Source organism: Ammospiza nelsoni, chromosome 1, assembly GCF_027579445.1.
Source record: "Ammospiza nelsoni isolate bAmmNel1 chromosome 1, bAmmNel1.pri, whole genome shotgun sequence".
NCBI lineage: Eukaryota > Metazoa > Chordata > Aves > Passeriformes > Passerellidae > Ammospiza > Ammospiza nelsoni.
The window spans coordinates 101,262,886-101,290,259 of NC_080633.1; the positions used below are offsets into that span (position 1 = coordinate 101,262,886).

At 41.0% G+C, this 27,374-nt stretch overlaps 2 protein-coding genes across 7 annotated transcripts in view; one reads left to right on the forward strand and one right to left on the reverse strand.

Annotated features, from left to right (window-relative positions):
- Nucleotides 1-3,163: 3,163 nt before the first annotated feature.
- On the forward strand, nt 3,164-22,482 carry MPPE1 (metallophosphoesterase 1). Of its 5 annotated transcripts, XM_059489689.1 has the most exons (12): nt 3,164-3,297; nt 3,876-3,956; nt 5,823-5,913; nt 14,273-14,642; nt 14,994-15,102; nt 15,763-15,866; nt 16,396-16,476; nt 18,318-18,426; nt 19,342-19,413; nt 19,527-19,649; nt 20,459-20,599; nt 22,003-22,482. In XM_059489689.1, exons 4-12 carry the CDS (start codon nt 14,374-14,376, stop codon nt 22,183-22,185), a joined length of 1,191 nt encoding a protein of 396 aa, XP_059345672.1. In that variant the 5' UTR covers nt 3,164-3,297; nt 3,876-3,956; nt 5,823-5,913; nt 14,273-14,373; the 3' UTR covers nt 22,186-22,482. The 5 variants fall into 5 exon arrangements, with proteins under 5 accessions (XP_059345672.1, XP_059345689.1, XP_059345680.1 ...); XM_059489697.1 differs by lacking the exons at nt 3,876-3,956; nt 5,823-5,913 and adding an exon at nt 13,959-14,151 and having other exon boundaries at nt 3,279-3,297; XM_059489680.1 differs by lacking the exons at nt 3,164-3,297; nt 3,876-3,956; nt 5,823-5,913 and adding exons at nt 10,925-11,259; nt 13,959-14,151.
- The window catches only part of GNAL (G protein subunit alpha L), a 182,678-nt gene continuing 175,904 nt past the window's right edge, over nt 20,601-27,374 (reverse strand). For both annotated transcript variants that reach the window (XM_059489650.1, XM_059489658.1), the window contains exon 12: nt 20,601-25,710. In XM_059489650.1, the coding sequence (XP_059345633.1) occupies nt 25,564-25,710 (147 nt within the window). In that variant the 3' untranslated portion in view covers nt 20,601-25,563. The remainder of the gene's footprint in view (nt 25,711-27,374) is intronic.

Consider the following 27,374-nt stretch of genomic DNA (forward strand, 5'->3'; position numbering starts at 1 on the left):
CTAGAGAGGGACTCTGTCAGGAACAGCAGTGATAGAACAAGGAGTAATGAGTACAAATGGAAAGAGGAAATTCAGGCTGGATATTAGGAAAAAGTTCTTTACTGTGAGGGTGGTGAGGCACTGGAACACGTTATCCAGGGAGGTTGTGGGTACCCCAGCCCTTGCCAGTGTTCAAGGCCAGGTTGGATGGCAACCTGGTCTGGTGGGAGGTATCCCTGCACAGGGCAGCAGGCTTGGGACTAGAGGATCTTCAAAGGTCCCTTCCAACCCTTAGTGTTCTATGATTTTGTGATTGGTTCTATGCAAAATTTGCCAGGCACTGCAATCAGGTGGGTTACCTGGTCAAGATGGAGGGGCAGGTGGCAACACTAAACACAAAAAAAAGTAGAAAAATGGAAAAGGAAAAAAAGGAAATGTGATGTGCTTTAAGAAATGAGTGAGGCAAGATTTTGTACAAAGACAGGAGATGCAGAGAACAAGAGAAGACTCAGATTTGAGACCTAGCAAATGAGAGAGGAACAGGAAGGGTTTTAAACTGTTACTGACAAAGGCCTGGAAGACCAGCAGGCAATAGTCACTGCTTTGGGTCAGTCTTGCTGTGATAGCTGCTCTTCCTGTGGCTGCTGAGTGCCTGTTGCTGGTGTCTGTAAGGTGCAGTCCTGAGGGTGGAATGCTTTTGTCCTGCCTGTGTGCCCTGCAGCCTGGTCTGCCAAACCCCCCCACCCCCTAAAAATAAAAAACCCAAATCACAGAATCACAGACTGGGTTAGGTTGGAAGGGATCACAGTGGGTCATCTGCTCCAACCTCCCTGCTGAAGCAGGGCCATCCCAGAGCACACGGAACAGGATTGTGTCCATATGGTAACGTGTCCTCTCTGGGTAATGTGTTTCAGTGTGTGGTCACCCCACAGTAAAGAAGTTCCTCCTCAAATCCTAGCGGAACTTCCTGCAGGTCAGTTTGTGCCCATTGCCTCTTGTCCTATTGCTTGGCACCACAGAGAAGAGCCTGGCCCCATCCTCTTGGCCACCCTTTCTTTAGATATTTATACACAAAAGGCAAAGCCCAGCAAGAAGCAGCAACAGCAAGCACCCCAGCACTGAGGACACAGCCCCTGCTCCCCGGGAGGCAGCAGCATTAGCAGGCACGCTGCTATCTCCTGCCGGGGGGATGTCACTGCGACCCGTTGTGATGGGGGGAGATGCAGAACATGCTTTTGCAGGGATCCCTCCCTTGGCCTGTGTGGGTGTATCCGTGCCATCTGCGGCCGGCAGAGTTCTAAGTATCCCGCTGTCGGTGCCTGTCCGCCACAGAGAGTCACAGAACCTGCTGAGATGGAAGGGACCCAACAGGATCATCGAGCCCAGCTCCGGGCCCTGCGCCCTGAGACTGACACGCACCAACTGAGCCCGCGAATAACACTAATGACAACTGAAAAGGGACTGGGCTGTTTCCCCGGGACCGGAACAGGCCCGGCCGCTCCAGGCTAGGCAAGAGCTCCGCTCCCGGCCCGCAGCGACGGCGGCGGCAGCAGCTCACCCGCACCGCCCGGCGGGCGCTCGGCTCTGACGGCCCGGCTCGCGGCCGATCCCGGGACCCATCCCGCCTATCCCGGGGCCCGTCCCGCCCATCCCGGCCTATACCGGGGCCCGTCCTGGCCTATCCTGGGGCTTACCCCGCCCATCCCGGCCCATCCCGGCCTGCTCCGGCGGCCTATCCCGGGGCCCCTCCCGCCCATCCAGGCCTCTCTCGGGGCCTGTCCCGCCTATCCCGGGGCCCGTCCCGCCCATCCCTGCCTATCCCGGGGCCGTCTCGGCCTATCCTGGGGCTCATCCCGCCCATCCCGGCCTGCCCCGGCGTCCTATCCCGGCCTACCCCGGGCCCGTCCCGGCCTATCGTGGGGCTCATCCCGGCCTGTTCCGGGCCCCGTGCTGGCCTATCCCGCCCGCTGCCCCGGCGCTCGCCATGGCGCTGCCCGTCGTACACAGGTGCCTCCAAGTGAGTGCCGGCCCTGCTCCCGGGAGCCCGGCCCGGAGGGCGCGGCAGGCTCGGCTGGGCCGGGTTTGCTTTCGGCGCCGAGCTCAGGCTGAGAGCGCAGCGCGGGGCGCGGCGCTGGCCCAGGGCGTCGGGTGTGCTCAGTACCCTGTAGGATAAAGCATTACACATATATGTTTGTGTATATATAAATAAGAGTTTTATATATGTACGTACATATATATACACACATGCACACACATAAATGTTATGTATATGCATACCCTGTAGTTATATATGTTATGTATATAACTATAAATACAGTTCTGTGTATTATATATGTATCATATATTGCCTTATACATAGCTTTATATATCATGTATATATATACATATATATTCTATACATATATATACACGTTATATAATATATATACAGTAATTAATATATATACACATATAAATGCTATATATATGCATACCCTGTAGCTATATATGTTATATATATAACTATAAATACATAGTTATATGTATTATGTATGTATAATAAATTGCCTTATATATAGCTTTGTTTATTTTATATACAATATATATGTATATATATTATATACACATTAATATATATAGATATAATTATATCTACAAAATGCATATAGATATATATTGCCTCATATTACTCTATAATTATATAATAATATATAAAATATTATATAATATTATATATATATGACTGCATACTGCTGGGCAAGGTCCAGCAGACATGGATGCAAGAAGTTCAGCCAGTGTCGCTGTCTTTTTGTTTCTGGTGAGGTTAAATAAAAAATAAATACCAGCTTGGTTGCAGAGCTGGTGTTGATAGTTTACGAGTATAACTTGGGTGCTTTGTCCCTCTGTGATTAATTTTAAATGCAAAACCAGTTCCCTACGTTCCTTAATGAGTTAATGAATGATGAAGTTACATTAGACACCTTTAATAGATACGTGTTAAAGGAGTTTAGTTGTAGTCAAATGTTCATAAAATTTGAAGCCAGTTGTTTTTCCTGCCATTTTCCTTTTAGATGCTTCTATGGTTTAGGAAAAATGTAGTAAAGTTTTTGGAAGAGGGTTCTAATTTGAAGTTTTATCAGCTTAATTAAGATTTGATTTCAAGGTGTTCCTTGATTTTTTATTTTTCCATTCTCTTCCTTTTCAGCTCACTGATGAAAATGAGCAGTTAGTCAAGAAGGTGAAAAAACTACACATAAAAAATAAGGAGCTAGAAAGGAATCTGGGTCAGATCCAACAACAACTGTATCTGCAGCACTTAATGCATGGCACAAGCAGAGAGTAAGAATTGTCAAATATTTCTTTTTTGCACTTTTTTTCCTGAAAGTGCAGCATTTCAGGACTTCTGTTTGCATGTCCTTAAGATGAGCTAGGTATTGTCTGCTCTGTGTATTTTGAGGCGCCATCTGTGAGCAGGATGGTGGGGTGAAAAATGCTGGGAGTCTGTAGAGGATCAAAGGACATCTGGGGCATCTTGTACAAAATTTATTGTAGTGAAAGAAACAGTTTTCATATGTAATTACAAAAAGTAATGCTCTGTCAAACTACAAAGGCTTTTACACTTTTTTCCACTAAAAAGTAGTAAGATAGAGATAAATCGAGCAGCATCCATGCTGTTTAAAAGATTTAGGACCTAAGGACCTGGAAAACTGTAGTGCTAGTGGTTTGGAGGGTATTCTGCCAGGATTTACACACCAGATCACAAAAATCTTCCAAGGCTCAAGTTTTGTGATCCTGCTGGAAACCTCTACCATAAAATCAAACTGAAAAGTAGCTTGGCCTTTTTCAGTTGCTTTGTTCAATTAAATGAAATTGGTGAAATATGATTTTATGAAGCTGTTGTGTTTGTTTCAATTAAGTGTTCAGGTTCAAACAGAAACCCATTTGTGGCCTAAGGGTGGAGACAGCAAGGATCTGGTTCTAGAGAGTGACAGTGTCAGGTGAGTTCTTGGAAACTGCTTCTTCACAGAAGTATTCTTCTCTGTAGTGTAGAAAATATTCATGGTCAAGTCACTTGATTTTTTTTAAAGCTGTTATGCAAGTGGCTTTCAGCCTTTGAAACAATGGAAAACCCTTCATATTTTAAAAATAATTAAAAAATCTTGGGTTAACCTTGAAAATAGCACCAGGCAAAGAGCAAACTGGATTTCTTTCTCAAGTAATTCATTGAGAAAAAGTCAATGAGCTAGGAACCTTCTTCATGTGTCTATGTGCACACATGATATTTTTTAAGATTTTTCAACCTAGAATTTTGTGGTTTCACTTCTATTTTATAGAACCTTTCTCAGCTCATTTTATATTGCTCACTGTTTTGTGCATATAAGATTTATAGGCTGGTTTTGAAATAAGCTAGAGAGGCAGTTCTACTTTTCAGTCTATTTAGAGTTGAGCTACTACTTACTGTAATTTGCCAATAAGTGATAGAATTTAACTCTTGTAATTGCTTTTCTGATGCAAAAGCTGCAATTTTGTCTTTAAGAAAAAATATACTGGAACATTTTAACAACTAGGCAAGCTATGTAAAACATTGCTCCATCCCTCTGTGACTTGATTGTTAAATTGTACAATTCTAGGCTGCTCACCCCTTCAAAGGCTGCTTTTTGTCCACTTACATAAATGTGGATCTTACACAGATCTCTGCTGTTCTTTGGCCAAGTGCCCTGATTTTAGTGTTTTTAGGTGGCTGTACAAGATACAAGACCCATTTTCTTTTTTTTTTTTTTTTTTTTTTTAATATGTTTACAGTGTGCCAGGCTCTCTTTGTGAGCTGTGTAGTTACACAGGAAGGCTGGGTGACTGGCTCTGGGCTCAAACTGAGTTCCTGGCTAGGTGCTCATGTAGGAGAAGTTCAACTTAGTCTTTGAATTGAGTGCTGTACCTGCCTTTGCTACATTGCACGTACATAACCTGACCTAGCTTTTTTTCCTAGCATTTGTTTGTATGTTCTTGCACAAAGCTGTGCTGTGCTAGAGTATTGCTCATCCTGCTTGTGGTGTGCAGTCATGACTTATTATGAATGGCAGCTCTTACTGTAATTCCTAAAAAAATAAGGAAAATGTTTGTTCGTGTCCATCAGCCGAATTGTGGGCCTTGTGTATGTTGGCTATGAAATATGGTAGGAAATTAGTACAGCAGAACACAATGCAAAATAATATCAGAGGGAAAGCTAACAACCCTCATCTGTTTATTTGACATTTATTTTACCCGCTCACTTTCACATAGATTTCATTCACTCATATCCTCACACCCACACACTTGGAAGCAATGAGATGTTTTGTGCAACACAGAGAGCTGGGAGCTGCCTCATGTGTCCTTATCACGGGTTCTTGATTGGTGCTGGAAAAACTTTTTAAAATCCCTTAGGAGTGTCCTTTTGCTATTCCTGTTTTGCTAATGGGGGGAGGAATGCTGTATGTGACATGCTGCAAAGTCACTGCCAGCCTCCTGTTGCTGCTGTCTTCCCTCAAAGAGTGGTTTGCACTGAGGTTTAATCAGAGCGTGGCCATGTGTGCTGGACAAAAACAATGGGATCCTCAGTCTGGCTGAGTAAAAAGGGTTCTTTGCCATCCATACAGACCATTCTTTTAACTTGCTTTGCTGTTATTTTCTGGTGCTTTCTCTTTCTTTCTTTTGTGTTGACAGTCACATTTCATTCACTGTCATCTTGAATATTTCTATTAGGAGTCTCTGCAGCACAGCTACCGGCCAAGTGGTCTCTGTGGGTCATCTCTAATACTTTGACCATAAATGATGCCACATTTTGTTGTCTCTCACGTTTCACAGCAGTTTATGCATTTCTGTTTTAGACTGCTTCAGATGTATAATGAGCTACAGAAGCGTTATGTTAAAGAAACCAAAACAAACAAGGAGCAAAGTGAAGCCATTAAAAATCTCACTGTAAGTAGAATTTGTTGGAGCTGGTATCAAACAGCCAAACATAAGCTTTTAGGGAGACTGAAAAGTAATTCTTACATTTGTGAAATGAGACCATGCTTTTCTTTTTGTACTTAGTTTCCCATGACAGGGATACTGGAGGGGTAGCCTGTAGTTCGCTTTAGAAGTGAACTCTGTCATTGGGGTGTCTGTAGCACAAAGATGTCTTCCCTTGGTTTTTTCTTTACTCATCCACCTACCCCTCCTTCCAATTGGATATGCACTTTGTGACCTCTTTTGCACCAGCCCTGGTGTTTTCCTGCATGTGTCATGAGCTGATTTTTCTCAAAAGTTCAGCAGAAGGCAAACCAGATGAAGACAAAGAGTGTTCTTTTGGGTAGCAAGGTCTGTGGCCCTGCTGTGCAAAAAGAGTCTGGCATCATAACTGGAGTGAAGGTGGGATTGTGTGGTCAGGAGCAGTTCTAGAAGCTTCAAGAGGATATTGCCTCTTCAGGCATGGACTGAGCATTGCAGCTCACCAGTATAATTTCTTCATCTGTGCTTTGCTTTTTTTTCCTTTCGGACTCTTTGGGTGAATGTAGTTTTTAAATCAGCAATTGAAGGCTCTAGGTTTGCATTTGGGAAATGTTTCCATTTGTATTCAGTTGAACTGTGCTTTTTCTATGCATTTAAAAAATATTTTCTTGACAGATTAAAATTAATGAGCTAGAGCATAATCTTCAAGAGCAGAGGCAAAGAATTGAGCAACTGGAATGTAAAAAGGTTTCTTGGAAAACTAGTGCTGTTTCTAGAAAACGAAGTCAAACCCCAGAGGGAGGAGTAGCTTCTCACAAGGACATTTCTGCAGAGAAGGAAGCCTGTTGCAGTAGATATTTAGGTAATGGTACAGTTTATTTTGATGATGTTCCTTCCAGTATGCCCAGCAGAGAGAATGCATTTTATTTCTCCAGAAACAGCCACTCCAGGCTATTTATTCTCCTACAACCAACAGTATTTAAAATGTTTTTTTCATTTTTGAAAACTGGTTGTATAAAAATAGCATTTTATAATCTAGGATTCCTCCTTGCATTTGTTTGTGATAAAATGTTTGCTGTTTTCTCTTTTTCTGAAACGGATCTGTTGTTGTAGTCAGAGGTGGGAGTACTGGCTGTATTTAGTGCTGGTATTTATTCTAGTAAGATGTATCTGTGCAGATCTCTTAGTAATAGTGTTTGCTGCACCAGCTTTGGTTTTCAGACACCGGTCACAGAATAACCTGGTTTTAGCCTTAAAACATTGGACAAGCCTGGACAGTGCTGGTTTCAGTATGTTCTTCCTCTCATAAGTAAATCCAGAATTTAAGGTGTGATCCTCTTCCACTTCAAAGCATAGAAAAGAGATGGATGAGATCATATAATGTAGGCATATTTTTCAGGAAATGTGTAACAGCAAGGGCTGATGTGACCCTCTCATGAGCCAGAAAAAGATAATCAAAGCATGTGATGTGTGTTTTGTGGATTGTAAAATTATTTGTAAAATAATCCCACATCTAAGAATCTGGCAGATCCAGATTATCCAACTGGCAGATCCTGATATCCTTCACAGGGATATGCAGGGCCAGTTCTTAAGAATAAATCACTGTATGAAAAAGGTACTTAAGAAGCTGAACTATAATTTTCTAATATCACAAAAGGTAGGCAGCTCTTTAGCTGTAATATGATTCATATGAGGGGGAGGTTGACTGTAATGGTTGAACTCTACATTTTTTCATTTGAATATAGAGCTATTGTTGAAGGAGATTAAAAAGCTGAAGAAAGAAAATGGAAAGTTGTCTGCAGAAAAGAGAGCTCTAAAAAATGAATTAGCTGGATTAGACAAGGTAATTTATTTTAAGACAAGCTTAACAGTAGGTGATTTTGAAAAACTTAACTTTTCTGCCTGAGCTGAAACTTCTTTAGGCTGAACATATGTTGCTATCAAGTAGAATAGATAAAGAAACCAGTGTATGGCATTCTGAGGGAGATGGAAATGAGTGACCCCTTGAAACATTCATGTCCTGAAGGGCCACTCAGCTAAGGAAGACTATTTTCTCTTGAACTTAAGCATGTCAAAGTTATGCCTCTGACAGAACTCCAAGTTTAGGGAGGGCAGAGGCTTTGAATTTTTTGTTAGATCTATAGGTGTAAAAATTGTGTGAACATTTGGTAATTCTTTAAGTTATGTAACAAGATGCTGAGCTCTTACCCAGCTATAGAAGACTCAGTTTAATGTAGTGACATAGGGTTTTATTTTCAGCAGCAAATTGTTTAAGCTGATTTTTGCTTGTTCCTCAAGTCTTTTTGTTTCGTTGTTGTGGATTTTTTTAAAAAATAATCTCTTTTCTTACCTTGCAGTCCTTTCTCCCAAACTAAATAACATTATGGTATTAATTGCAGGGGTAACTGTAAAAGAGGGTGGTAGTTCATTGGATATGTAACTTGCAGAGCATTAAGCCAGGGTGAGTTCTAGATCCCTGTGTTTGGGAATCAGGGACAAGGTGTGGCTGAGAGCTTCATCTTGCAAGAGAGATACATAAACTTCAGGTTGTGGTCCCTTTTTAAGGTAGTTTTAAGTTGCTGTGTGTCATATGTATGTAGCTGTTCTTTAAAAATGCTGGAAGAATAGGGAGGAGAATGTCAAATATAGATGGTTACACATTGTTATTTTGGTAGATAAAACATTCAAGGATTGGTGAATTGAAGTCTTGGGTGATTATATTCTTCTGTCCATTTATTTCCCAGCAATTTCTGACTTACAAAGAATCAGAATGTGACATTATTCCCTTGTCATATTGGACTGTCATTTTGTAGCTGTCTGGTAAATCCATATTTTTTCCTTTTTAAAACTGATTTTTCCTATTACTAGTCTGTGTTCCAGCCTCTAACATAACTTGAACTCTGCTTGTGTGTTCAGGGCAGAAATTATTAAATTATTACCTAAGGTTGTAGTTGATTGCTGTGTCTCACCATAGCTGTGTTTGCATAACTCAGCCATACACTGGTAAAATCACAGAAAGTGTCTTGGAATAACTGAACTCCTGACTAGCTCTTACTGAGAATGTCTTTGAAAAAAGAGTTTAAGGTGAATATTTCTGGGTTTTTCTAGGATTTTTTTGAAGAGGTAGAAGATCTAAAACATGCTGTACAGGAATCTGTGAAACTCAACAATGAGTATGAAAAGTGCTTGAAACAAATCAGTGTAATGTATGGACTTCCTTTTACTGCACATTTGTAACTACTGGGTAATTTAATGTCAGGTAGAGTTTCTACATATTTTTTATAATTACTGCAACATTTAAACCTACCATTGCTTAAGTGGTACCATAGTTTGATAATATAGATTCAGCAATGTGATCTCATTATGACAAGTGCTTGGAAATGTTGTATTTTGTGACCTAGATTTTGTTTGTTTGTGTATATATTTAAATAAACTCTGATCTGCATAAATTCAACTAAGTTTCAAACCCATCTCTTTCACACTTGCAGAATATATTCTGGTTATGGGTGTGTATGGGAATAAAATGGAATTGTTTTATTTTTCAGATTTTCCCAATTTATCCTTTTCTGTAAGCTACATAAAATCAAAGTGTCTGTGTAGATTTGTCAGTCTGCGTGAATTTCAGCACTAAGGATATGCTAATGCAAACAAATTAATTATATCATTAAATTATTACAGAGGGATTTCTTAAAGGAAAAATGCTAAATCTCTGCTTGGAATTTTTCTTGAATCCCAATAATAAGTGAAAAATTGTGAATGAAAGAAGGATTTAGTGTTCAGAATTGGAAAGTGTATTCAGAGCATTTTGCATCATCAAAGGAATAATTCATCAGAAGCTCTTTTTTGATTCAAGATTTTTTGATTTGAAGAGCTGAAAAGGAAAGTGGGAGTGCAGAAAGTCACAGTCCATGAGGCAGAAATGTTGTGTTGCTTCAGAGAGGGCGAGCAGGGAATGGAAGGAGACAGCTCCGAGTTACACGTGTAGCTTGCAGAACCTTGGGAGATTCGAATCTCAGCCTGTTGGTAATGACATGCCACAAAAGTTTAACATAGTTACATTGCAGAACTATGTTTTTCTGAAAGGTGCAGATCTCTACCTTTGTGACATTGTGGTGGTAGAGCAGTGAAAACTGCTTAGGGTAGAAAGACTTAATACATCTTCTTCAGCTTCATAAAAATACATGGACACTCCTGAAGGATAGGACTAGGAGTAGGATTAGGATTTCATCCTTAGGACTGAAAGACTCTGGTGTCCCACTTGGTTTGTTAGGACAGTTTTATGCAGTTGTAATTTAATAAAGAAACTTGCCTCAAAGCATGTGCAGTGTTCAGAGCTGCATATTCACCAAGTGATAGGGTAAAGCTCCAGATCTCCTTGTGCCTGCTCTGGCTATAGATCCCTTGTTTTGTTCTTGGCTCATTGTAAATTAAACCTGGGTAATGTTCTGAACAAGAGATGGGAAAGGGAAACAAAAGAGGAGCAATGCAAATCTGTGTTGCCAGTAAACCTCATGGAAGAAAATAAGGAGGATAGCATGCATAACAGAAAATTATCAGTGCAAAAATGTTTGTAACATTTGCTAATGAGTAAAATAAGCGTGAATGCTGGAGAAGCAAGCAGTGCCAGTTACTGGAGTCTTTTTACCCACAGTGTTGTGGTGTAAAGTTGCACTTTCAGCATGTTTACACTTTGGTCCCCTTGTTAAATGATTCAGTAATTGTCGTCGTCCACAGGCTGATATTTAAATGTCGAACAGAACAAGAAACAGTGAGGAATCCTCCAGTCTTTCCTCATAACTAAAGTCTCCCGGCTCTGGTGGGGGAATCTGCTCTAATGAGAATAACGAGCCGTGTGCGGGGAGCGGCACTGCGCCCGGCAGCGGCTGTGCAGCCCCAGCGGGGGTCAGCTGGGATGGGATATATGGGATGGGATATATGGGATCGGATATATGGGATGGGAGCCGCCGTGGGCTGGCAGGTGGCAGAGCAAAGTGGGCAGGGATTTCTCTCAGCCAATAGTAGAAGTTGTCTTTCAGCTCGATCTGCATCGCCGACTTTCTATGAGGTTGGGTTCGTTTTTTTTTTTTTTCTTTTTTTTATTTCCCTTTCCGCTTTTCCTTTCACTGTCAGGAAGGCTGGCGGTGTGGGGTGCAGATGGGGCACCTCTGGCCAGCTCCACATCTGCGGCACGACTGCCAGCCAGTGACAATCAGCGGGAGGAGGAACGTGTGTGGAAGGGACCGGCTCGGGGGCGCTGATTGTGCTGTTGCTGCCTGAGACTTTTGAAAATGGCAGTTCTGCCTTGAGGATATTTTCATATTCTACTGATTGCAGGTTTGGTTTGTTGGTGTGGGTATTTTTTTTTTTTTTTTTAACTTGAAGGTATCAGTTTGCTCTTGAAGCTGTGACTTTCATTTGTTTATTTATTTATTCATTTACTGGATTTATTTTATGGCTAATGTAAGTTAAATTACCTACTGGCATTTTCTGTTCAAATTTATGCTGTTTTTGTTGGAAGAGGAGACTGTCTCGGACTACCAAAGTCTACTTCCAAATAACCACTACTTCCTACTTTGCAGGATAAAGCCATATAAATTTGTGGATAATAACATTCTGTGGATAAGAATTTGACTGTCTTTTTGTCCTTGTTGCTGTGCCAGTTAGCAGATGCCTCTGCTTTGATCTTTCCTCCTTGTGAGATGTACAAGCAAGGTGTTGTTATTTTGTTTGCTAGTTAAAATGCAGGCAAGATGACTATTAAACAGATCAATCAGTCTATATGTGTAGTTCCACATATTGTGGAATTGTGACATTTGGCCAGTGGCTTTTTCCTGCTAAAGCAAGTTTAGGTAGAACTGAATTCCATGCAATTAAATGTTAGTCATGCTACTGTTTGATAATGCATATTAGAAATGTTTCATGGTGCAGGCTAATGGTTCTTTGTCTCAAATAAGTACTTTGTAGTGCTGATACAGGAAGCTTGTGTTTGAAAATAAGTGGCTATTATCAAATAAGGGTTTTGGCTGGAAAAATAATATAATAGTCATGTGTCAGTATTCACTTTCCATAAGACATAAATCAAATGGGCTAGTTCATAGGATAGTGAAGAAATTCAACTTTGTTCTGTGTTCTGCATGCAACTGAGGCCAAGATTTTAGAAACAATCCACAACAATTTTGTGTGGATTTGTAATTTTGTCCCAGTTTTCCTGATATGTGGCATATAAATTTTCAAAGGTACCAAATATTCACACCTGTAGTTGGATTTAACTAATTCAAACTTGGTCTGCTAATCACTGAATACTGTGTTGAGTAATTGCTTACATCCTGGATATTAGTCCTAAATTAGGATTTTTATTTATTTTAGAAACCAAAATTGTTTCTTAACAACTTCAGAGTTATCTGTCAAATAGAATGAAACTTCATGTCTGAAGCTGAAGGTCACTTACAAGGAGCTTGAGCTTTCTGTGGGATTGTGTTTTTCCCAGAAACCTACTGTCATCATTAGTCACACCTCAGTTTTTACTGGGACAGTACTGTGCCATTTGAAACTTTTTCTAGCTCTCAAGGAAAAGATGACCTTAACCTGTTGAAGAGTTTATCAGTCAACCTAATACTTACAAAGACTGAGCACATAACATGGTTATTATTTAAAATTGTATTTTAAGCACTGAAATTACCTTACTAAATAATCTTCCATAAAGCTGCAATTATAGTTTCTACCCAGTGACTATGCAGGAATGTGCTAGAAGTGTTCCTTATTTTCCTTAGTGATGACACAAACTCTGTGTGGGGGACTCCTACAGTAAAGTTTTGATGTTTTGATTGCCAAACTCCATGGTCTCAAGAGAACCATCTCCAGACACAGGATAATATTATGCATCGTGTTTCCTTGCTTCAGGGTCCTTTTGTGCTGCAGCCCACGTGTGCTGTAATGGCAAGCCTGTTGTTGGGTGGGGGATCACATTTTGTGGATTTCTCTGGAAGTTCTTCCTAAGCCTGTGAAGCAGCATCTCTATAGGTCCCCTGGAGTCCCTTCACTGTGACCATGCTGCAGAGTTTACCTTTAAGGAGCGAGGCTTTCAGACCTGCAGTGCTCTTCAGACTGAGACCCTGAGAGGCTGGAGCTGGAAACTGAGGGATTTCATTGGAGAGTGAGGGCTGGTGCCTCTGTACTCTCAGCTGGGCCCTTTCTTGTGGGCACTTATCCTGAAAAAATGTTCCTGCCAAGGGCCTTGGAACAAACAGAAAAAAATACTCGAGTTTCAAAAGGAGTAAATTCCCTGTTTAGGTACAAGGTATCCAAGGCAGCAGAAAACAGTAAATACAGTGAGTTACCTCACCAATTTGGGCTCATTAACTGTTTCTCTACAGCTGCAGTGAAGTTTGGTTTTTCTGAGGCTTAAATGTTTCTTGTTTTCCCCTTGTCAGAAATGAAGCAGCATTAGTTAATTACCTGTTTATATGTGCCTCTGTTCCTGGAAACATCCTGTAAACTTGTTCTGGGATAGTGAATTGCCCTGGGTTCTTGGAGATTACAATGAACCATATTAAAGGTGATAATGCAATTGATTGGGTGTAGCCATGTTCTGCTGTTTTTGTTTCTTGTGCCAGAAGATGTCCTCTGGGAGTTGTTTAGCCCCGAGAAAAGGAGGCTGAGGGGAGACTTTATTGCTTTCTCCAACTTCTTGAAATTAGGCTGTAGCCAGGGGGGCGTTGGTCTCTTCTCCCAAATAAGTGATGGGACAAGAGGAAGTGGCCACAAGTTTGCCAGTGGAGGTTTAGATTGGATACTAGGAAAAATTTCTTCACTGGAAGGGTTGTTCTCTATTGGAACAGGCTGCCCAGGGAAGTGGAGGAGCCACAGTCCCTGCAGGTATTTAAAAGATGTATGGATGTGGCAGCTAGGGACATGGTTTAGTGGTGGACTTGGCAGTGCTGGGTTAAGGCTTGGACTCAGTCTTGGGGTTCTTTTCCAACCTCAGTGATTCTATATGGATCCTAACAGATTGTTTTTTTTTTTCTTTGTTGCAGCTGCTGTTCAACCTAAGCTCTTTACCCACATTTGACCCACATTCATAGTGTTTTCACTGTGAAGTTCTTAAAAAAGCATCATGCACCAAGATGCTGGCTGGCTGTGATCTGCTTTCCTTGGTGCTGGTGGGAGCGAGTGCAGTTCTGTGCTCAGCTGGCCTCTGTGTGCCTGGAGGAGAACTTCATTCCTTAGGTCAATTACACATTCCCAAGCCTTTCAGGGTGACAAGAAGCTAACACTGTAGGGCTTGCACGGTAGCTTCCCATAGGGAATGCAGACTCAATGAATATTTTATTTTGTATTTTCTCCACAGGGATTTTGTGCTGACAAAAAGCCCAAAGTGATCCTTTGAGTATCCCAAGCTGTTTTCATCTGAGAGGAGAACTTGAGCCATTGTCTTATGCTGGTACTGCAATGCTGAGTTCTAGCTCAACTGCTGTGAAGAATCTCCCTCTGAAGAGGAGGCTCTGTTTTCTGCTGAAACTTTTGTGCTTTGTCAGCTCAGTGTTAATATTTTGTGAATTTTTAATTTACTATGTGGTGATATTTCAATGCCGATGGCCAAATATGAAAGGTGGAGCTCACATGGCTGAAAAAGAAACTTCAGTCCTAAAGGCCATCATTTTAGCTGATACACACCTACTTGGTGAAATCAAAGGACATTGGCTGGATAAGCTAAGAAGGTAATTATTAATTTTTTTAATAATCTCTAGCCAGTTTTAGAGTTTTTAGTAGTAGCTAATGGGACAATAATTCACTGTTCTATTAAACAACACTTCATTAGAATTGTAATGAAAAAAATTAATAAGCTGGTATTACTTCTTGCATGTCTTGGTCCTGATTCATGGTGGAATTACCCACCTACTGTCCTTACACCTTCTTTCTAAGTATTTAATTTGGATTTCATAATATATTTTCATATTTCAGTGTGTAAGAGCCAGTTTCCCATTCCTATCACCAGGCTGTGTCTCTGTATTCAGAGCTAAGGATCCAGAAGTAAGGCAGTGATAACTGGTTCTGTGTTTTCCTTTCAGGGAATGGCAAATGGAGAGATCTTTCCAAACTGCCTTATGGTTACTGCAGCCAGATATTGTTTTTATTCTGGGAGATGTTTTTGATGAAGGAAAATGGAGCTCACCTCAGGTATGGCATCATCACCTGTCTCGTTTCAAAAAATGAGGATTTCTTGAAGGAAATGGAAGCAGATTAGGTATGCAAAGCTTTGTTTAATACAGCTTCAGTTGTCCTGTTGGTAGAAGTTTCTAGCTTTTCACATAGGAGTTGAAATGTTGTGATTCTCCTTCATTTTTTGGAAGTACCTTGACAGTTTTGTGCCTCCTATAAAACATACAAAATGTAAACATCCGAGTTTGTGCTTCTGTGTTATAGGCTTGTGATGGGCTTACCCTGGCTGGATGCCCATGCCCAACAAGGCTGCCCTGTCACTTCCCTCCTCAGCTGGAGAGGGGAGAGAAAGTACAAACAGACCTGCCTCCTTTACTGACCTTGGTGTCTGCAGGGCTCTTCCTCTCACAAATTCTCACTCCTCTCTCTGGCTGCAGTTGCAGAGTTTCCTTTCTTGCCCCCTCCCTAATTCTGTAATCCCAGCGGCACTGTCAGCCTTGGGATAGTGGTGGGTCCATCTTGGAGCTGGCTGCATTGGCTCTGTGGGACACAGGGGATGCTCCCACAGAATCCACCCCTGCAACCCCTCCAGTACCAAAACCTTGCCTTGCAAAGCTACCACAAAACCTGTGATGCTGTGCAACAGCACCGATTTCTTCTTCTGTTGTTCTCCTGCAGGCCTGGGCAGATGATGTCAGGAGGTTCCAGAAGATGTTCAGGCATTCCGTTTTTACGGAGCTGGTGGCCATTGCTGGCAATCATGACATCGGATTTCATTACGAGTGAGTCTGTTGGTGCCAGGAGCACACAGGTGCCAAGAATGAAGTGCCAGCCTGCCCACAGTAACTGTGCTGGGTCTGAGGCACCTGTTTTGTGCTTATACAGAAACGTTTTGATCACAATCAGATTAGAAAGGGTTGTAATTTAGAGTAAGGCCTGTGCACAGAACAGGTTTATGCTTCTCTGACCATATGAGGGTTGTTCAGAGCTGATCCTTCTGCACTGACATGGAATCCTTGAAGCTGCTTTTCCTTGTATTGGGCCTCCTCCTTAGGAGGGCACCTTAGCATATTTGCACTCCCTTTAGCACAGGAGAGTGTAAGTGTCCTCACTGTGCTGGTGCTTGCACTGGTGGGAGGGGCTGGAGGACACAAGAGGTGTCAGAGCATCCCTGTGAGTTTCCTGAGTGATTGTGTGAGCTGGAAATTGGAGCAGCAAGCTGCATGAATGGTCAGCAAACTGTAAAGCAACTGGGTCAGCTGAGTTCCAATGGCAATTTCTTACCTCAGTTATTTTTGCTCTGTGACACAGAATGACTCCTTACAAGGTAAATCGATTTGAAAAGGTTTTCAACTTTACTTCAGGAAAGCTGATAACTCGGAAAGGAATAAAGTGAGTATATTTAATTTTTTTCTAATGAAATAGTATGGGAATTCTTCACTTAGGGCCTTTTTTTAAATCACCTACATTATGATGTGTTAAACCCCAAACACTTTGTACAAACCTGTACTTTGATATGGACAGGAAGCTGAACTTAGATATTGGAATATGATGCCAATATTACCAGGTGGAACGTGCCTGGGCTCGTCTGACCCTTGCTGCTGTGTAAAGTGTAACAATTTCCTTTTACAATTCCCTTTTAAATGGAAAAGTACTGTGGAGTCAGAATCCATTTCTCTGGTGTGCCTTTATACTTCCTTGCAGCTGTTAATGAGCCATGGCTGTAAACATAGCAGGATAAAGAAACGTGAACCAACCCCCTCTGTGTTTACAAATCAGGAGTTCCATTAATTTTAATAACTTCTTCAGTCTGCAGAGCTTAACCCTTGTTTGAGGAATTGGGGAACACAGCAGTTGTGTGTCTGCAGTTGTTCCACAAGGTGGGGTTGTGATGCTCGAGCTGGTTTTGGCTTGGAGCAGACCTCGGTGCATTCGTTCTCACAGCTGCGTCCCCGTGGCTGCACTTGGCTGCTGGGTGCTCTGGTACCTCCAGACCATGCAGGAACCTGAAGAGGGAAGGCACTGCTGGGTTTGTGGAAAGGTCTTGAAGCCTCAGATTCAGGAAGGGAAGGCCCATTGCCACTCTGTGTTTGGCACCTGTGCCCTTGGGTTCTACTCACTCGTGGAAATATGAGATTCAAAACCTACAGGTTCACACTGGTTCCCTTAATTAAGAAAACATAAAGGTTTAATTAAAAATTCTGAACAGGTCTGGAAATAGTTGTGTCTATTTTAGGAAGATTTATGAGCTTCAGGAATGCTCAGTATAAAGCTGTTGCTTGTCATGCAGATGTGGGGTCCTCAAGATATGTATTTCAGCTGTTTAAAAAATAATTCTTATAGAACATCTCCATGTCTCCTTTGATAAAACAGCACAGTAGAATTCTCCTATGCAGTTGCAGATGGCATGTCTGGTATCCATTAACTGCACTGAGCTGCACTATTAATATGCCTAAAATAAATATTCTGAAATTATAAACTATTTTACAACAAATCTATGGTATAAAAGCAGCTTAATTTGCTAAAAGAGAATTAATTTTTGTTTTACTATTGACTAGTATCTCTTAAGTGAAGCATTCAGCATATTTTTGTTTTTTAAACAGACTGAATTGAACTGGGGATGTATCTCAAGCTGAATGTGTGACTAAATGGGTATGAATCTTGTGGCAGAACTTAAGTTTATTTGAAATCTACAGGGAAACCTTCTATTAAGAATAAAATCCTGTTTTATGTGTCAGAGACTGCAAAGTACAAAACTAAGCTTGTTCAGGGGAGTCACCCAAATGCAGTGCTGTTCAGCTTTTCAGTTGTTCTGAAGAAATTCAGTGTCTCAAATGCTGTCTCTGAGGTCTAAACTGTGTGGGGAGAGAAGCAAGTTCTCCTTCCCCTCAGAATTTATTTAGCGATGAACTTCTAACATTCCACTAGACTACAACTTAAGTATCTATTAAAATATAAAAAAATCTTTAGTGTAAGCATGAAGCATAAGCTACATTGTGCAGCCTAATCAGCAACTGCATAAAGGAGCCAACCAGGCTGTGGTACAGATACTCAGAGGAGGATTTGCAACACCTGATTTCAGGAGCTGTTACATTCTGCTGCTTTGTTGAGCTATGTCTAACTCAGGAACACTTGCATTTTATAAAATGAAGTTTGTCCCACACGTGTGCATGAACAACAAATGCCTTCCTGTCCTCCCCACTTCTCTTTCCCCACCCCCTGGTATTTTCCAGCTTTGTCCTAGTGAACAGTGTAGCCATGGAGGGTGATGGCTGTGCTGTCTGCCGTACCTCAGAGGCAAAACTTGTGGCACTTTCTCACAAACTGAATTGCTCCCAGCAGGTAAGAGATTATTAAAGATCTGATTACAACCAGAGACTCCTCTGCCACAATGGGAATGCTGATACTGTAGCACAGCCAGGATACAACCGGACTGTCCTGAAAAAAATCTGCTTCCGATTCACAACTTGTTAGCCAGTCTTTCTCCCCTCATATCCCTCTCAACCATGTTTACTTAACTATTAACAGTGTTGCTTAGCACCAATGGTGTCAACTTCCTTGTCAGTGCTGCCAACAGAGTGTCATTTCCTCTGTTCCCAGCAATGGCAGTTCTGTAACCCTCCCTTTGACTCCAGATACATAATCTTGCATTTATATTTATGGATATTATTCTGTTTTATACCCTTCAAGCATGTTCTTTTAGATTCCTTATTCTACTGCAATCCTTTCCTTGTACCCTAGTAGTGTTTTAATTGTATTTTTTCATCATATCAAATTGCTTCTTGTATTTCCTTCCTCTTCCCTTTTTCATAGGCTGACAGGATGCACAGTAGGCAGCATGACTGACTGGGCTGGCAGTCAATCAGGAAACCAGCTCCCAGTGGAAAAACTGCCAGACTCTATCTCCCTTGGGCTGCCCTCAAACTCCTTTGCCTTGTTGGTGCAGAGATCCTGCTGCTACTGCTGCTTTCTGCCGTTGATGAAGCTCAAAAGTACACACTAAAGCAGCACAGAATCTGAAAAATACAAAAGCTAAAGCTTAAGGCATCACAGTCAGAAATGTATTTACAGCATGTACAGAATGGGGAGTTTCACCAGTCCACAGTAAAACACTTAGGAGTTCATACAGTGGGTAGTATATCTGAGCTGAACTGCTTAACAAAAACCAAATCCAACAACCCCACCCTCCCTAACCCGTTAAAGCCTAACTATTCTTTAATTACTGTCACCCCTTCTATGGCTTAATTTTGTTCACAGAAACCAAATCACTCCAACAAAAGATGCAGTGATGTGGAAAAACTTCCAGCTTCAGAACCCATCCTTTTACAGGTGTGTTAGAGGTGGGGTGAGGCAACATATTGCCATGTTGTTTTTGTGGATATATTACTGTTGCAGAAAGGCTGGATCACTAACAACCAATCCTTGCTTTTAATTACTCCCAGCATTATCCTCTCTATCGGAAAAGTGATGCTGAATGCACTGGAGAAGATTCTGCTCCTCCAGAGGAGAAAAACATCCCCTTTAAAGAGAAGTATGATGTGCTGTCTCAAGAGGCATCACAAAAGGTTTGATTTCTTGGGAACTTGAGTGGCAGTGGGTGGGTGAGAGGGGGACATGACTGTAGATATAAATAGGTTAAAAAATTGTGGTAAGGCTGTAGATATAAATAGGTTAAAAAATTGTGGTAAGGCTGAGACAAACAGAGCACAGCTGCTCCTGTCTAATGAGGCCTGGGAGAGGCTGCTTGTTAGAGCTGCTCCCCTGAGGATCCTGACCAATCCTGGCCTTGGTCCTGCCAGGTTTCCCAGGTACAGCTCCTAAGTCTTGGCACTCTTAAATCTGCAGTGCTGCCATTACCTCCACTTCAGCATTCCGTGCTTTCTGTACTGTGTAAATTATTGACACACCTGGTGTGAAGCCACAGCTTTCCAACACTTTGAAAGCATTATTTCTGGTGAATTAGTAACTACAAAAAAAATTAAAGTACTCCCTTAAAACTCAGTGGTCATTGTTTTTTTCCTTCTGCATAAATGTCTTCACTCAAAGATTGTCATTACAAGATTCCTCCTTAGACAAGAAAACAGCATTGCTTTACTAAACCCAAAGTTTTTCTTTGTGATATCCACAGCATGCTGTTCCCTTTGTTCTGATCTGTATGAAAAAAAAAAAGCCCAGTACTTGGGATCAGGGGCTAAATGGGTGTGATTGATATTGCAATACCAACAGACTTCTTACTGGAAAACAGAAGTTTACAGAAAACACTCTGTAAGAATATGAGAATTGCCATAATGTTCAAAGGAAAAAAAGGAGTTTTTAAGTTCAATTTCTTTTTAGCTGTGACATAATTTTTGTGCTTTACCATTTTGTGTTCTAGCTGCTATGGTGGTTTCAGCCCCGTTTGATTCTCAGTGGGCACACTCATAGTGCTTGTGAAGTGCTGCATGCAGGGAAAATTCCAGAAATCAGTGTCCCATCATTCAGTTGGAGGAATAGAAACAATCCTAGTTTCATCATGGTAAGTTTTAATTTTTTTTTTATTTTTGTCAGATAACTTTCATAGATAAATCAACATGGCAGTCAGCTATATTTTAAAACTGATTCTACCTGTAAAAACGAAAAATAATAAAAAAAAACTGCCTACCCACCCAACCCACTCAGTACACTGCATCCACTTTATAAAGTACATCTGTGGGAGCCACATGTTCTGTGTGGTACAAAGCAATGCTGCTAAAGACCTAATTAGTATCTGGGTACATTTTCTTAGAAAGAGGGTGCACTGTAAACTATTGACTTGTAAAAATGATCAGTATTGTGCACTGAACAGTAGAAAGACCAGTTTGGTTTGGCTGATTTACCAGCTATGAAAACAAGACTGTATCCACCTCAAACCCTTTTGCACGGTGATCATGGTTTTCAAACGTGTGCATTAATGCAGTGAAAGTGTTTGTGACGTGCCCACAGCCTCCTCATTGCCAGTTCACATTTTATACAGTGTCTTGGTTATGCTTGTGCAGGCAGTTCCAGTGCTCAGTATATCCTTAGAGGTAAATCAATTAGTTCCCCAGTTCAAAAATAAAACAGAACTCTTAGAAACTTGGAGTAAGAAGCAAAACCTACAATCTGTTTACAGAGGAGTCTGTGACTTGGAGAGGGAAATCTTTTATGTATGTTTTACTGCTGTTGAGTTTAGGCTGCTTAATACACAGGTAACCCCAAATGTTTAAATTCATTTTATGCAACTGTTAATATTTGTTGTTGAAAGTAGTTCTGTTTATTTCATAGTCCTGAGAGTAGCTGCCTTCAAACTGCACACACACTCTGCACACGCCAGACAGCACATCTTCACTGCAAAACAAGAGGTTGGCTAATTAAAGTGGCATCCTCTTCACTACTGTTTGAACTCTCAGCCTCAATCTGCTGTAAAATTTAATTTAAACTGCAAAGTAAAGCCAAAACCCAACAAAGTTCTTTGTTGCTCAAGTTCCTATTCCTAATTTGGATTAGCCAACATGTGTTTTTGCAGCATGTGCTGGGTAAGGAGGGGGGCTTGGGGAAGGAAGGGGCACATTCACAAAACCTAACTTTAGCCTGGAAAGGCTCCTTCCAGGTGGATTTGCAGCAGCTAAAGTTAGGCTTCTCTTGAAGGCAAATCAGATGAGGAGCCCAGCTCTTTATGCTAGATGGGAAGATTGGCCTCTGGGCTAGTGTTGTCCTGGTGAATATTCCAGTTAGTGCCCAGCACCACAAGGTATGGACTCTTCAGCCCCCCGGAGAAGGCACTGGTACTAGGAAACTGGCCCCAACCCTTGCCACCCAACATAGGGATTTAGAAATTGGAGATCTGACAGCTGTAGTGTTCACTCCTGATTCAGAACCCACTGTAACACAGCAAAGTGACAGTCTTCATTTCTTTTCCAGGGCAGCATAACACCAACTGACTTCTCCCTCCAAAAATGCTTCCTTCCATTTGAGAGCAGAGTCTTCACTATCTACTGTGCAGCAGGTGCTCTGCTTGTGATCCTGGTACTAGCTCATGTTCAGCTTCTCACTCCACCGTTTTATTTTGCTCAGCGTTTAATCAGTAAGCATAAAGCAGTATGAAGAGCCAGACATCTGCATTCAGTCACTGAAATACCAAAGCTGAGAACAGTCAAACATCAGACTATATTCATGCCAGCAAATGACCTAATTTGATTGCTAGTCTGAAGGCAGGTTGCATTTACACATACCATAGAAGTCCTATACAGCTGATATGACTACTACAGGATAAATAATTAACTGAAATGAACGTTTCATGCTGTACAAAAATACTGTATTCGACAATCAAATGAGTCCTTTTCCTGCTATAATTTTTGTATCAAATATGTATATTAAAAGTGTAACTGTACATTATGTAAATCCTATAGCCTCATCACTTGTCTGCACTTGTGTCTTACCCTGGTGGAGGCTGAATCTTGCAAACTGGAAATGTTTCTCTGTTTTATTGCTGCATGGCCCTTCAAATGTCATACTTGTGTTTGTTAGGGTCAGGCAGAATCTGGATGCATCAGCACTGAGAGATGCAGATTTCCATAAACTTTTTAGTGTTGTGTGTAAGGGACTGTGGTTTGGGACAAGAAATCTTCTGGTTCCTGACACAGTAAATTGTTAGCTATGAGTTGCAGTTATCCATCTACCAGACAACACGGGTAAGAAAAGCTCGAGGATCCAGTTTGCTGATGCACACTTGAAAACTGCTTTAAAAAAAAATTAGGGTGACACCTCAAGCTGCTGCTTTCAAAAAGATGTGCTATGATGAGCTTAAAAAAGAGGGCCCTGTTGCATCCCAGAGGTCTGTGGTGAGGGGCCCTCCAGTTGCTGATCTCCTGCAAGAAGGAAGGTCAAATACAGCTGCAGTAACATTATCCTATGCCTCAGCCCTCAGTCTACAGCCAGGGATAGGAATGCACCTTATTTTACATTCCACAAGTTCCGTTGACTTTAGTGTAGTGTCACATTTTGAACTCCAGCTCCTCTGTGGGGAGGCAGAGGCCACCAGCTGTGCCACAAAGACAAATCTGAGCTCAGTGTCTCCAGTGTGTGGGGGCAGGTGGGACAAGCCTACTGCTGCTCCCCACCCATCCCAGAAAAAACAAGAGGGACTACTTCACACCAGGACCAGTTTTCCTGCTGATGTTCCTGCAGAGGCTGGGAGCTCTAACCTGAACTCCTGGGCTGGGGCTAGCTTAAAAACAAAAAAATACTATCTTTTGTTATTCATTCTATTACTTTCTTTGGCATGACAAATAAGAGAATTCTGTTAGTTTATTCCACCCAGCCTTTCACTTTTTGGGAAATACGAGTAAACTGAACATAGAGATTTCTGGGAAGAGAAAATAGTCATATTATAGTATCTAAAATTGGATTGTTTTATATTCAACTGGAAACAAGTTCTCAATTGGACTGTAGTCTGATTTTAAAAAGATGACTGATTGGGGTTTATAACTAATAACAATACAGTAAAAAGTTAATAAAACCTGCTGATTTATATGCCAGTGTGGGGACTGTGTTAGCTCTTCATCTCTCCCTAAATTTAAAATGAAGTGGGGGGAATGGTCCGAAGTGTGGTAAAACATTCTATAAAGTAATGTAGTCTAACACTTCTCTAGGTTTCTGTTATTGCAACTGTAATTTTAGACATTTGTACAGGTTATCTTGGACACAGGAAAAGTATATAGTCACAGACATAAAACACCTATGTATAAAATATAAAGCAGTGTTATAGTTACTAAAAAGGACATGCCTTATTGCTACAGCAATTCTTGCTTTTTATATATTGTACTGTACCACAACTTGTTTTGAGAATGTCATTTGCATAAATTATTCAAGTTTGAGAAATATTCACACATTTTGATTCTACAATATTTAAAATAAAATAATTTTCTAATGTGTCTCTTTATTAAAAGAGAAATAAAAATGTCATCTTGTAATTCTCTTAGGCCAGACACAAGGGTTTATACACCTTTTTTTTTTTTCTTATCTTCTTTCTTGCTATTTACTTGCACAATGAAAGCCGCTGTTGGTACAAAGATTGAAGAGCTCTATATAATGGTGCTTTACACATTCACAATCGGTCTGTGCAATTGTGAAGTTCTATGAATGACCAAAGAATTACCAAACATATTTTCTAAATATAAAGGACAAAAAAAAAAAAAAAAAAAAGAAATAAGAAAGAAAAAGAAAATAAATCCTTGTTTCCCATTAAAACAACACCAGGTTGCAATTTGGACACTTGAATGAATTCCAATGTTTTAAAGCTGAGACTTCAAAAGAGAAAGGCATGTTTGCTGCAACATCCGGTGACTGTAATACCTTACTTGGAAAGGTAAGTGGTTAATTTGCATAATTTATAATTTTTATACTAAAGAGCATTTTCATATAAACCAGAAAAAAACCCCTAAACTCTACAGATAAAGTTCTTACCTCCAGTCACTGCTGCAGGTAAGGTTGACATCAAGCTGTACAGCGCAATCAAAAACATACTTACATCTTAGCTCATTTTACAGGTACAGCCATAATCAAGGCACAAAGATCTTCTACAAGTATTTTTCTTCAATAAAGTTGTACAAAATAATATTACATTTTACAGTCTGTACAATATAATAAACCAGCAGTAAAACAAAAAAATATATATAGGGAGAGGACTGTTGTCCAAGAATGATCGGAACTAAAAGGATCATTTGTGGACAGCACAAATAACATAAGTGAGGGTGGTAAATCTTCTGCCTAGATGCAACAGGCTGAAAAGTAGCTGTAATTCAAATGCCTGAGGTGTGCAGAGACACTTAGCTCCAAAACCCCAGAAAAATTGCTTTGTCTTCACCGTTCCTCTCATTATCTACTCTACTTCCTGTGCCAGTAACGGCTTAAAAGAGGAGGTCACTTTATCAGTTGACCTGCAACTCAGAAATGCTAAAAACTGTGACAGAGTAATAAATATTGTGGTGCTGCTACATTGTGTGTCTACTTCCTCAACAGTATTTAATAACCTGATACAAAGTGCATTAATCTTTTTTTCACCCATCAAGTACTCTTCAATGTCATGTTAAAAAGGAAACCCACACAGAGGGATAGGTATGACTTCAGTGTCATCCAGATGACATACCGGTCTGAACTGAGGTTAACCCACTGGAAAAAATTTAGCAGGTCACGTTCAGTTTTAAAAAAACAAAAACCTAAGGGAACAGAGGTAGCCAAAGGGCTTAGTGGAATGACGAAGAAGTGGCATGTCAAAATAAAGCACAAAAATAGTCCCAAAAAGCATGAAGGGAAAATAACCCAAACTTGCTTCAAATCAGCTTTAAGGTTAAACAATTAAAAGTAAACAAAGTGAAGAGACTGACTTTTCTATAGTATATTCTTCCACCCTGTGTGGGGTAGTATCAAGAGAGAGAGTAAGGAGCAAAGAATTTAAAACCACAGGTTCCACGGTGATCCCCCTCACAAGAGTTCATACTGGCGGAGGTGCATCCTCTGGATGATGTCTCGGCAGTCGTTGAACACTCTGCGGATGTTTTCTGTGTCCACTGCACATGTGAAGTGTGGGTAGCAGTAATGCCGGCCGTCCCCACTCGCTGTACTTATCCTCTGTGCAAACAGGGAGGCAAAAACAAAAAGCATCAGGGGCCATGCCGTGAGAAGTTTCCCATCTCAGCAGTCTACAGACTTGGGGGAAGCAAGAGCCCTGGGAAATCTGTACACATATCACTAAAAAGAGTAAACAAAAGGAAGGGAGGACTGTGGTCTGGTCAGTCTGAATGACAAATCTGAAATGAAGATTACAAAACATTATGGATACTGCGGTCAGGACAGGAGTCTTTTGTGGGAACCACGGATGCCATCCTTAACTGCACAGGCTGTCGCCATTTGTGCATCACTGTGCAGCCAAATCTGTGCTGCTGACAGCTGTGCAGCCTGCCATGCCGCTGCCCCAGGAATTGTTTCCTCTTCTTTTTCTAGTGCCATCATGTGGCAAATTCTTGAACTCTTGCTTTACATCAGCAACACAAAACCAAAAGCCTCCCAGTTGTGGAGCCAGCAGTGGCAGAGAACAGCATTCTACTGCTTCTGCTTCTTGTGTGGGCCCCTCAAGTTACCTTCACTTAGAGCACCTATTAAGCCAGCTGAAGGATTGGTGTCATCACTGAGCCCAGAATTTGGTGGAATTGTCACCAGAGTGGCTGGATTCACTTAGAGTAATCATACATGCAAAAATCTAGTAAACATCAGACCATGCAGAATTACATTTTCTCAAGGCTACTGCAAACCTTTTTAGGTTCTAACTTCAAGGATCATTTTTCCCATGGTTATCTTGTTAAAATTCCCCAAGATCTTAAAACATATATTCAAAAAATATATCCTAATTTTTATTCTGTATTACTATAGGACTGACAAATATAAATCCATTCTAGACCATTATCTTGCAGAATATAAACAAAATGTCATGAAAGCAGAAGGTCAGTTTTTAGGATAATGATTTCTATAACTATTTTCTAAATTTTATTATAAATTACTCTAGCTAAACAACAAAAGAGTGTTCCATCTCACTCAGGCTACACCATATATTTTTAACACAGGATTTATTTTATGCGTAGGTTTGACCTTTTAAATACCTGAAGCTACAGATATACAAAACTATAGGCATTTAGAAGCCATGACTTAGATAATTAGATCAACAAGCAATTGCAGACTTTTTCCAGGTAATTTAGGAAATATTCCACATTCAACACTGATTCCACAGGGGTGTTCATACACAGTCTAAAAATTATTTTCTTACCATGTGATTTTCAATACCAAGTTTGAGGCTTAATCTCATGAAAAATGCTGAGACCTGTCTGCTTGTGTTTATCATGCACTGATTTCACTCATGTCTATGGCAGTAAGCTGCCCACAGTGTCCTGGTTACATACACAGCATGCCACAGGATGTATTTTCAAAATATTAGGGGGCTGTCTGTTTTTTTCATGTGACAGCTCTTGCAGTCCTCTCATTTGAAGACAAATGCAGAATTGTTACCCCTACTTGACACTCACTTTGAAAAGTAGTGTGTTACTCAGCATCAGTTCACAGGGGAAAAAAATCCCCTGGGACACTGATGAAAGAACATTTGCTTTCCAGGCAGGAATATTTAATACTGGCATCCCTACACTGCAGGGGTCAGGATGACATGCAAATTTGAGGACTCCTGGCCTGTGTGTTTGAGCAGCAGCTCCTTCACCTCCCAGATTCAGGTTTTGTAAAACCAGCAGGAC